General features: G+C 45.5%; 1 protein-coding gene across 1 annotated transcript; it reads right to left on the reverse strand.

Annotated features, from left to right (window-relative positions):
- Positions 1 to 3938: 3938 nt before the first annotated feature.
- Positions 3939 to 8535, reverse strand: LOC133406557 (artemin). Its single transcript, XM_061684230.1, is given in 4 exon segments — positions 3939 to 4139; positions 4141 to 4301; positions 6944 to 7082; positions 8413 to 8535. Coding segments are annotated over 4 exon segments (624 nt in total).
- Positions 8536 to 11934: the final 3399 nt, after the last annotated feature.

The following is an 11934-nucleotide window of genomic DNA, read 5'->3' on the forward strand; positions in this document are numbered from 1 at the left end:
GTCAAAATCAACGTTATGACTTATTTATTGATGGCTCCAATGATCTCATATAAAATATGCCACTCTGAAATAATGTTCTTGAAAACACGGCATCAGAAATAGATTTATTTTTATGTATTTGACTTTGCATTGTCGGGTGGCGCCTACCCGAGGGAAGGCGCCGGAAGACCAGGATGCGGAGGCTCCGAGAGGATTTTGCATGCTCTCGCAGACCTGTAACTTCTTCTTTAAGAGGCTCCTCTGTCCTCCGCTCGTTATTAATGGCACCTGTTTGAACTCATTATCAGTATAACAGACACCCGTCTACAACCTCAAAACAGTCAAACTCCAAACTCCACTATGGCCAAGACCAAAGAGCTGACACCAGAAACAAAATTGTAATTGTCTGCAATAGGTAAGCAGCTCGGTGTGAAGAAATCAACTGTGGGAGCAATTATTAGAAAATGGAAGCCATGCAAGACCGCTGATAATCTCCCTCGATCTGGGGCTCCACGCAAGATCTCACACCGTGGGGTCAAAATGATCACAAGAACCGTGAGCAAAAATTCCAGGACCAAACGGAGGGACCTAGTGAATGACCTGCGGAGAGCTGGGACCAAAGTAACAAAGGCTACCATCAGTAGTTAAAATCCTGCAGTGCTAAAAGTGTCCCCCTGCTTAAGCCAGTACATGTCCAGGCCCGTCTGAAGTTCGCTAGAGAGCATTTGGATGAGCCAGAAGAGGATTGGGAGAATGTCATATGGTCCGATGAAACCAAAATGGAACATTTTGGTAAAAGAGCAACTAGTTGTATTTGGAGGAGAAAGAATGCTGAGTTGCATCCAAAGAACACCATCCCTACTGTGAAGCATGGGGGTGGAAACATCGTGCTTCCGGGCTGTTCTTCTGCAAAGGGACCGGGACGACTGATCCGTGTAAAGGAAAGAATGAATGGGGCCATGTATGGTGAGATGTTGAGTGAAAACCTCCTTCCATTGAAGATGAAACGTGACTGGGTCTTTCAGCGTGACAATGATCCCAAACACAGCGCCGGAGGAGTGGCTTGGTAAGAAGCATTTCAAGGTCCTGGCGTGGCCTAGCCAGGCTCCAGATCGAAAATCTTTGGGGGGAGTTGAAAGTCTGTGTGAAAACCTTGGGAAGACTTACACAAAAACAAAAGTTACTTTTATTGAAAAATAGCAGTGAATGTGTTCTCCATCCCCACGGGTCGGATCGGACCCCCCGACGGGCCGGTTCTGGCCCGCGGGCCGTACGTTTGGCACCCCCTGATTTGTACAGTAAGTCAAGGTGACGCATGGCATCCGACAAAAGCTTTCTCCACGCTTTAGTGTGAAGGCTAGCTTAGCATCAAGATTATTAGCAACGAGCAACCCTTTACTGCTCAGCGAGTGGTTTTTTTTGGGGGGGGTTGTTTTTTTTTCTGTCTCCAAAGTGTTCTCCGTCAACTGACGGTCTGTTGTCGTACTCGAGCGGCTCCAACGACCGGAGACAAATTCCTCGTGTGGTTTTTGGACATACTTGGCAAATATAGATGATTCGGATTCGGATTTGACCATTGAATACGATATACTGGAAGTAGAATGTTGGAGAGCAAAGATTTACGTGGGCTACGTGCTCATTGTCGTTTGTGAACAAGTATTTTCATTCCTGCTGTTGGCACAAGTAGCAAATTGGAAGTCCGCATTGGACAAATGACTGACCCAGAAACGAAACAACAATGGAGATTTTGGGCCGTATTTTGGCACGACGACAATCCGGTGTCAGATTGTTGTGCTGCTGTTGACAGACAAATGCTCTTTTATCTGAGTGAATGACTTCAAACAGTGTCAAACAATCTCCCCGAGATTTTGACGTCTTTAAATTCACCTTTTAAAAACAAGACAAACAACTTCTGTTGCACTCCCCTAAAAAGAAAAGATGTAACCTGCTATGCGTAATACGAATGCCAGTCATATTCTCATAGCATAATTCACACTGTTCAAACTGGTAGCACTCGTTTGGATTTTGTTTCCTAAAATGAAGACAAACTGTTGATTTTGCACTTTCCTAAAAAGAGAAGCTCGGAGCTGTTATTAATATTTACCAAATGTGAACTTTAGAACCAAGGCACAAAGCAAACCGTGACTTTTCGGCTTAACCGCGACGCGCATCGTGGCCTACTTGTAAACGTAATTCTTCCAGCGTGTTTTGGGGATGTGCGAATGGCGGCGGCGTGCTTTGTTTGCGAAGACGACGCCCGTTAACGGTGTCGCGTCTCAGCGCATCTAAAATTAAACGGCGTGTTGAAAAGCCGTCACTTTGAAGCGCGCTTGGCTCACGTCTATATTTGTCCTGGCGTCCCACAACACCATGTCGTCGCGTAAACGAGGCTACTGTGGCGTCCCACGCGCACGAGCCCGTGTGAGCGTGCGTGTGCGTGGACGTTGTTTGCCTCGCCCTTGGCGGGAGCGGTGGGCGGATCGATCCAAATGTCGACGGTATCCGTACCGCGTCCGCATCGGCGTCGGATCGATACCGGTGCGATGACGCGGATGTGGTCGTGAGGCACACTTTGCTCCGCCTCCCCTCTCTTGCGTTTCGACGTGGCGAGCAAATGAATGAGTCTGAACACTTTCAAACACTTCCCTGCACATTTTGCACAGTCAAAAGCATTATTAAGAAATGAACGGTGTTTGCCCACTAAAACGCTCGGGGAATTCAGATCATGTTAACTTTGTATAACAGTATCATGCAGTAACTTCAAAATTGCAGATGGGGGCAAGATCTCAATCACATCGGAGTAAAACCGATCCGATCGCTATAAATGTCATAGGATCTTTTGAAAAAGATACTTTATTTTCACGGACCCCTTGCAATGGCACCACGGACCACTCGGGGTCCACTGATCCCCGGTTGAGAAACACTGGTCTACGCGGACAAAAGTCTTGGGACTCTAAATCGATACTATCGATCGATACTCTTTCGCATATTTGTATGAATTTCCAATATTTTGCCGTATTTTTTTCCAGTATTTTACCTAAATGGGGAGTTTGCAATCGTCCCCCCCTAAAATTAATCACTTTTTGTCATCCTGTTTGTGTTAAGATTGTTCGTGTGACCTCCCACTTGTCAAATGAGAAGTGAGAAAAAAATCTTACGTCTCCGGACACATCGTGTAACTCTAATTTAAAAAAAAAAAAAAAAGAAGCCAATCAGAGACAAAGGACGCGACTGACCCTCGTCAGTTCTTGCAATTCTTGCGCACTCGCCGGCACACTCGCAGCCGTCGCACCCCCCGGGGCCCCGCGCTGACCTGTGACCTCGGGCCTTCAGGTTCAAATATTTGAAAAACCAAAAAAAGCCGTATTAAAGCCTCGCCGTGTTACACGCAACTTCAAAGTATCCCTCACGTTATAGTTCGTCATTTTTCCGGCAGACGAAGCGCTCGAGTTTGACGTCGGACGTTAAGCGGATTCCGACTCGAAGGGCGGAAACGCATCACGAGGATGTCGCACGATGTCGTCGCCCATCCGCACAACGTCTGCCCGACAGCTGCGCTTTTCACCGCTTTTGGATTTTGAAGTGATTGCGCCAGTCGAATGAGGTCACATTCAAATCTCGCTAGCAGTTTGAACACTGCAAATTCCCCTTTTAAGTTCCCATGTTTGTGATTCTTATTTTAGCGTTATCCGTTTGTTGGTCTCACACAGAACCCTGAAAAGCCAGATCTCAAATTAGCACTTCGCTATCATCAGTTCCAGAAACTTTTAGCTGGTACTAGCGCCAATCCGCAGAAGTACCTGGACCTGTCCAAAGTCCAAAGTACTCCCCCCTTAGCAGGGTCTTCTTTAAGTTCCAAACCGGGCTCTCTCGGGGGCACCTCGGCACCGTCCCGAAGGTTCCGGGTCGGATCCCCGGCTCGCCCCGGCGAGTCCCGACGCCGCCTCCTCGCAGTGACATCAAGACACCGTCGAAGCGACGGGTCGGCCCACGCAGCCGCAGTCGGCGGCCGGGAGCCAACGCGCGGTCTGCCACGTGGCCGAGACGCCCGCCCGCGCCACCAGAGCGCCCGGCGCCAGGTCGTAGTTCCTGCGGGCGGCGCGGCACGAGCCCGCGCAGTACTTGAACAGGACTATCTCGTCCGAGTCGTAGCCCAGGCCCACCCAGCTCGCGGACGCGCGTCCGGCGTTTCTCCACGCGGCACGACGCGCCGCCCTCGGACCTCTTCGGCTTCCTGCGGGAGGTCGGCGGTTTCGCGTCGCGGGGGGAGCGGCGCCACCGGCTCCGCGCGGCCTCCGCGTCCTGTAGCGGTGTCCGTGTTTCTAAAAACACACGACACGCGTGTCATAGCATGATGACAGCGAGCAAAATGGTCGGTCGCAAATAAACGTTACGGCAGCAAAGGAATAACCGAAGTCGTGGGAGTGGCACAAGCCCAAACATTAGGGACACCTTGCGGGGCGCTGGAGCACCCAACATTCAAAACCCCCAAATAGCAGAAGAAAATATTGGGGGGAAAAACATTCAAAACTGTTAACAATTGCGACAAAATGTTTTTGTAATATTTTAAAAAATAACGCAAAATGATTAGAACCTAACACAAACGTATTGTACAATAAACGCAAACAATATACAAATAATCGAAAATTGGCAAACAGTTGTATAAAATGCAAAAACACTTATAAAATTGCAACTATTTGTTAAAATGAATTCAAGATATTCAATGGAAAATGATTGGACAAAAAATTATTAGACAATAATATTAAAATAAAATACAGAAATACTACATGGAAAAACATTTGAAAAATAGAAAACAGTAGAAATACTGGAAAATACAAAACACAAAAATATTGTGACAAAATAGAAATAGAAGAAATCTCATTTTCCTTTGGGCTTGCGGCCACCGCGCGTCGTCCTTCTCCACGTCAGCCCCTCTCCTGCGTCCTCCTCTCCAACACCGACTGCCCTCACGACATCCATCAACCTTCTCTTTGCTCTCCGTCTCGCTCTCTTGCCTGGCAGCTCCATCCTCCTCCTCCTTCGACCAATATACTCACTAGTTCTCCTCTGGACGTGACATCACCCTTTGTTCTAAAAAATGGGCACCAGCAGTACGCTTTTCCTCCACTCCTCAGGCATCTTCTCACGCGCTAGAATTCTATTGAACAAGCTGGTCAAAACCTCCACAGCCACCTCTCCTAGATGCTTCCATACCTCCACAGGAATGTCATCAGGACCCACTGCCTTTCCATTTGTCATCCTCTTTAATGCCTTTCTAACTTCCCCCTTACTAATCATTGCCACTTCCTGGTCCACCACACTTGCCTCTTCTCTCTCATTTTCCTCAACATATTTCCATCTCTATCCTTAATCACCCTAACCTGCTGCACATCCTTCCCATCTCTATCCCTCTGTCTGGCCAGCCTGTGTCGATCTTTTTCTCCTTCTTTAGTGTCCAACCTGGCATACATGTCATCATATGCCTCTTGTTTGGCCTTTGCTATGCCCAACTTCAAAAATACAACAACGCAAGATGAAAAAAACAAACCAAAATGGTAGTACCGATGCCTTCAGGGACCTAGTCAACCAACCACATTATTATCGGAGTAAACATTCAATGACGATAAGAACTACTGCCAAGCAGTCTGTTACTTATGACTATCCTTGCTGCTAATATTCATTGTGCTATGCATTATATATAGTCTATAACATACATAAATGTATACACACACATATATAGTAGTCGTCTGTCTTGGCCTGACTTTCTCTCGGGGCCACGCGGCATCGCTCGTCAGTTCATGTCTCCACGTTCACTCTCGTACTGTAATCGGCAGCAGGCGCACATTCGTAGAAATGTTCCGCCGGCGAACGACTCCTTGACGCCGGATCGCGCGGCCCCGTTCAGACACGCACACGCGCGTGATTATACAGAAATATTTTCACGCGACATATCACGCTCAGTGAGCTGCGAGTGCACGGACAATGTCGATCGTTAAAATCATTTCGCCGCTCGTCGATCACGTCGATTGGTTTTTGGTCAATACGGTGTTGCCCCCAGGGCCATCCATCCATTTTCCATACCGCTTTTTCCATACCGAAGCCTATCCCAGCTGCCATTCCCTAAAATACCCAGAAGGTTCGCCATGTTGGTTGGAAGCAACAATGTGAGGCTCATTTTGCCCATTTCCCAGGGGTCCGGTGCTTGAACAAATCCGCAATAAAGCACGTCACATTGCTGGATTCTTCCTTGATACTTGAAATTTGGGCTATTTCGACCTCCATAGAGCGACTCACTTGTCATGTGTGTGTGTTCCGGGTTTTGTCTTCCCCTCCCTGTTTCCCACACACCTGCTCCCGTGAGCATCTTCACCGCCTGTGCCTCGTTCACCCAAATTACCGATTGTATTTAACCTCGTGTCTCATTCCCTCCCGTCGCCAGTTCGTTGTACCTTGTCGTCACGTTCCAGCATTCCTTGTCACAGACTCACAGTAAGACTTTGACCCTGTTCCGATTATCGACCTTGCCTCACGTTCTTGGATACTGTTGCCTTTCTTGGATTGCCTGCCCGTGTGCCGACCTATTAGGCCCGTCTATTAAACCTCTCTTTTTGGAAACTGTCCATTTGTTTTGGAGTCGTGCATTTTTGGCTCCTATCCTCTGTTCCGCTCATGACATCACTAACATGGACTTGGTTTGAAAAGTGTCAACTTCATTTGAAAACAAACACACAAGTCCTAGAAGTGTCCGGAAAAGGCCCCTATGACAGCTACTTCTGTTTGAGCCACTTTCGTATCCGCTTTGTCCATATTTGGCTGAGACCGCCCCCTTTCGTCTGGTTGGTTGCGTCTGTCTTGTGAGAAACTCGTTGACCACCAGCCTTCCCAGTCAACACGGATATTTGACTTCTCGAGCAGTCAATGGCAGTGAATGTGTTTAAGGACAGCGCTGTAGCTTTGCGCCAACCGTAGGCTTCTGGCCACGAGGGGGCGGTGCGGTGTCCGAGGACGCGTCGGCGCGGCTCCAGCCGGTTCTCCGTGCCGTCCTCCTCGGACAACACGTCCTCCGCCAGGGCCAGCAACGCCGCCATCAGCCACAGCATCGCCTGACACAGACAAAGTGGACGCCCGTGAAGTGACGGCGGCCGGGAAATTGGCCGTAGGTGCGAATGGTTGTTTGTTTGTATGCGCCCTGCGATTGGCTGGCGTCCAGTTCAGGGTGTACCCCGCCTCTTGCCCAGAGTCAGCTGGGATAGGCTCCAGCACGCCGGCGACCCGCGTGACGAGAAGCGGAACGGAAGATGAATGGATGAATATACACTTGTAATAATAACTATGTTTGTTGCATTGGTTTTATTCCGACAATTGGTTAACTGATTAACCCTTCTGTTACGGTTTGGGTCGAAATGTGTGTATATATATGTGTATATATATATATATATATATATATATATATATGAGAGAGAGAGAGAGAGAGAGAGAGAGAGAGAGCGCTAGTAAACTGGTTTGCCAACCGCCAATAAACACAAGGTGGGACAAAACATTAGGCACAGTAAAATTTTGTGCTGGCGTTTCCCGTATTTGAAGGTCACGTGTACAGCAAATGTTCATATACAGTACAATACTGTCAAGTGCAATGTTTCTTCTGGAAAACATTTTTTCGTCCTCTTTGGTGGGCAGCCGGAACGGATTCATTGCAATTCATTGACTTTCATTCAAAAAGACGATTTGAGATGCGATTGTAGTCGCAGAACGAGTTAAACTCCGTACACAAGTCACCAACTATGATATATATATATTTTTTTGTTTGTATATTGTTTGTATTTTTTTTGGGGATATTTTTATTTTATGCCATTATGTATTTATATAGAAGAAGCTATCGTAAAAAAAAAACCAACGTATTTTGTTATAGATTTTTGAATATGCATGGTACACTGTATACAATTGGATAACCCAGGAGTGACAAAAGGTTACAAAATGCCCTTTTCATACACTTTTTTTGCTGTTGCAAATATTGTACAATTCATTGCTTTTCTTTCTGGGATGTTCCAATATTAACGGACGCGATCATATATAAAAAGCTGAAGGGTTAAACGTGAAGTGGGTTACGTCGACCTGTAAACAAACATAACAGGAGGGTTCATTAAAAATAAAATACAATTCAATGCAAAATAATTGTAATACGTTATGAGTAAAATAAACAATTGGACATTTTGTCCCATCTGTCATTTGAAAAAAAGGAAATATTTGCCCATCCCTGATCTAGAGGATCAACTCCATCAGCATCGTTTGCTTTTTCTTTGGCTTTTTTGTTTTGCATGTGATTACACCAGCAAAAGTGAGATGAGCGTTTTTTTCCCCGGCTGCGGCGTTTGCCGCGCAGCCTGGCGTCTTTCCACCACTCGCTTGTCACCGGACACGCGGTGAATATTTTACGACGCCCGCCGCTGTGGCGTCGTCGTCGCCGTAGAAACGGACCTCGCCGCGCTTCATGCGGTACGACTGGACGCCAAATGTTTTGACTTCATACTGATGACGCTGGTGAACTTTCACAAACATTCCTCGAAAGTTACTTTTAGTTTTCTTTACTTGTAAAAATACAACTGTATTAGCATAGCTTTGCTTGCCATACAATTCTACTTATATTTTAGTGAAGACTTTTTTCTCATAAATAACACTCATGTACTCACACACTCACTCACTGTATTCTCATCTACAAAGTTGCCAGTTTGTTATGGTAAAATGTGATCTTTTTTTTTTGTTTTTTTAAACAATTCCGGGGGTTAAAATACGACAACATTTTTCATAGCAAAAAACTATTTTAACATAAAATTCGACTTTATTTTGGTAGCATTACAACTTTTTCTTTCTCACAGGTAGCACCTTTAATTCTTAAAATCACCACTTTATTTTGGAATAATGTGACTTTTTTTTGAAACAATTATTTGGGTGAAAATATAACAATTGTCTCAGAGCATGACAACAATTTAATATAACATTACCACTTTATTTTTTATAAAATATAATTATTAATTAGTTTTTCTGTTTTTTTTTTAGATTACCGTGAGTTAGTGTTTTTTCTGAACATTTCAAATTCATTCTCGTTAAATTAGGACGTTTTTTTTTTCTTGTGTTACTGTGACTTTTTTTCATAAAATGTTAATCGCATAACATTATAGGATGTTGATGGAAAAGTACAGAGAAGGTCAGAAGGGGCTACATCGTGTCTTTGTCGAGCTAGCGAATGACAGAGCACCCAGAGAGGAACTGTGGTACTGCATGCGGAAGTATGCAGCGGCAGAGAAGTATGTGAGAATAATACAGGACACGTACGAGGGCAGCGGAACAGCGGCGAGGTGTGCTTGTAGGTGTGACAGACCAATTTAAGGCGGAGGTGGGACTGCATCAGGGATCGGCCCTGAGCCCCTTCCTGTTTGCAGTGGCGATGGATAGGCCGACAGATGAGGTTGGACTGGAATCCCCGTGGACCGTGATGTTTGCAGATGATACTTGGGGTCACCCGCCCAGAGCAATGGTGAGCGTAGTCAGGAAGTGAAGAAACGGGTCCAAGCAGGTCGGAACGGGCGGAGGAAGGCGTCAGGTGTGTAATGTGACAGAAGAGTCTCTGCTAGGATGAAGGGCAACGTTTAGAAAACAGTGGCGAGGCCGGCCGTGATGGACGGATGAGAGAAGAGACAACAGGAAGCAGAGCTGGAGGTGGCGGAAATGAAGATGTTGAGGTTCGCTCTCGGAGTGACCGGGTCGGATCAAATTAGAAATGAGCTCATCAGGGGGACGGCCGAGGTTCGATGTTTTGGAGACAAAGTTGGAGAGAGCAGACTTGGACGGTTCGGACACGTCCGGAGGAGAACTAGTGAATATATTGGTAGAAGGGTGAGGGGGACGGAGCTGCCAGGCGAGAGAGCGAGAGGAAGAGCAAAGAGAAGGTTGATGGATGTCGTGAGGGAAGACGTGAGGGCAGTCGGTGTTGGAGAGGAGGATGCAGGAGAGGGGCTGACGTGGAGAAGGACGGCGCGCTGTGGCGACCCCCAACGGGACGAGCGCAAAGGAAAAGAAGAAGTTAATCACTTCACATTAGGACTATCGTAACATTTCTTTTTTCATGTAATTACTACTTTTTTTGGGCAAAATACGATTTTTTTCAAGATGTTTTATTATCTTTTCATCCGTTTTTTTATTGTAAAATAGTACTTTATTCTGCGACTATAAATACTTTATTCCTGTGTCTTTCCTTCTTTTCTCATGAAATATAATTATTCTTTTCGCATGACACTTTTTTTCTTGCAAAAATGCAGCTTTCCCCCGATAATATATTCTCATAACGATATGAATATTCCCCTGTAAGGTTACGACTTTATTCTCAGACATTTTAAGACTTTTTTGGGGTCATACGTTAGCAACTTTTCTCGCAAAATATGACTTTATTGTATACTATTACGCCATTGTTCTTGGAAATTGGGAATTTATTCTCGCAACATGACAACTATTCTCATGACCTCACAACGTTTTGGGTAAAACAGAACTTTATTCTTGATACGTTGCCCAAAAGTTACAACTTTATTCTCATAACAAGCGTTTTTTTTTTATGAGTAATAAAACTGAAGTCAGTCAGATTTTGTTTTTCTTTTGGGTCTACTTGGGCGGGTAATTTTTTACATTTTTTTTTTAGGTGGCACTGAATTATAAAAGTATGACAAATACTGTATGTTGGTTGCAGTCTTAGTGATGATTTCGAGGAGCAAAATCAAACATAAAATCCTTGAGAATAATCCACAAAAATATATTTCGACCTTTCAAAGTAAAATAGCTCGACAGTATTGCCGCCGCGTTATGATTATGATTTGATGGTTCTCCTCCATTTGGAAGCACCAGCGGTCACTTCATTAGGTACACGTGCAGAAAAACATCGGACTTGTTTCCTCATTGGTCGGTCAAATACCAGCACGTTCGCATCGATCTGTAAAACGATTAAATGTCGTGCACATCAGACGCCAGGTCGGAATTGATCACGTCGCATGTGAGCAGGTGATCTTCAATCAGAATGACAAAAAAAGTCTGCATGCAAGCCGGCTAATGTTTGTCGAGTCCGTCATTGATGTTGAAACGAGCGCGATGACGTCGCGTCTCTCGCCCGAAGATTGCTGGGAAAGGCTCCGGCACGCCCGCGACCCGCGTGATGAGAAGCGCTTGTGAAAATGAGTATCGATTATTCGGGTAATCGAACCAAAAATCATAACATGCGAGATATGATTCACGGTGAGAAAACTGGACGAAAATGCAGTCTTGTCGACTGTCCTGACCTGAACGCAACGCAGTAAATGATACTAAAAAGCCCAAATGACAGGAGTGTCACCCACCCCATTATAAGTTAAACGCTGTGATCAAATTAAATCACCGAAGACTGAAGAAACATTAGTTTTGCTCAAGATAATAACACACAATGCGAAACTAAAATGAAGTCTTCCGAGTCTTCTTCATTCTTGTGCTGTAAAATAGCGCCATCTTGTGTTTCTAGAAGCAAAACTCTGGCGAGAGTTGCTAGTAATGTCACAGATTTGCGTATCGTGATGTTCTATTTTTCATGTAGTTATTTTATTAGCTGGTTATATGTTTAGGTGTGCGTCACTTGGACGACAACCCAAACTACACACGGAACTCAATCCGCTCTACGGCGACACGGTCGTGCTATCAAATAATGTAAGTTTAGTGTGGTAGAATGAAAGCATTTCGTAAAGATGAATATGAAAACAGCTTAATTACTTTCAGTGTCGCACGTACACACGATCACGCCTCAAAAGCGGTGCATTAACGATCTCAATACGAAATGCGAAAGTGGCTTTCGGCTTCCGTCAGTTCGGTGGGAACATGTACGGCAACCGTGTTTGGACAAATTAGACCATGGGCTTCCGTAAGCGGAACTTCCGGGGCGAGAGCGCA

This window comes from Phycodurus eques, chromosome 8 (genome assembly GCF_024500275.1).
Source record: "Phycodurus eques isolate BA_2022a chromosome 8, UOR_Pequ_1.1, whole genome shotgun sequence".
Lineage (NCBI taxonomy): Eukaryota > Metazoa > Chordata > Actinopteri > Syngnathiformes > Syngnathidae > Phycodurus > Phycodurus eques.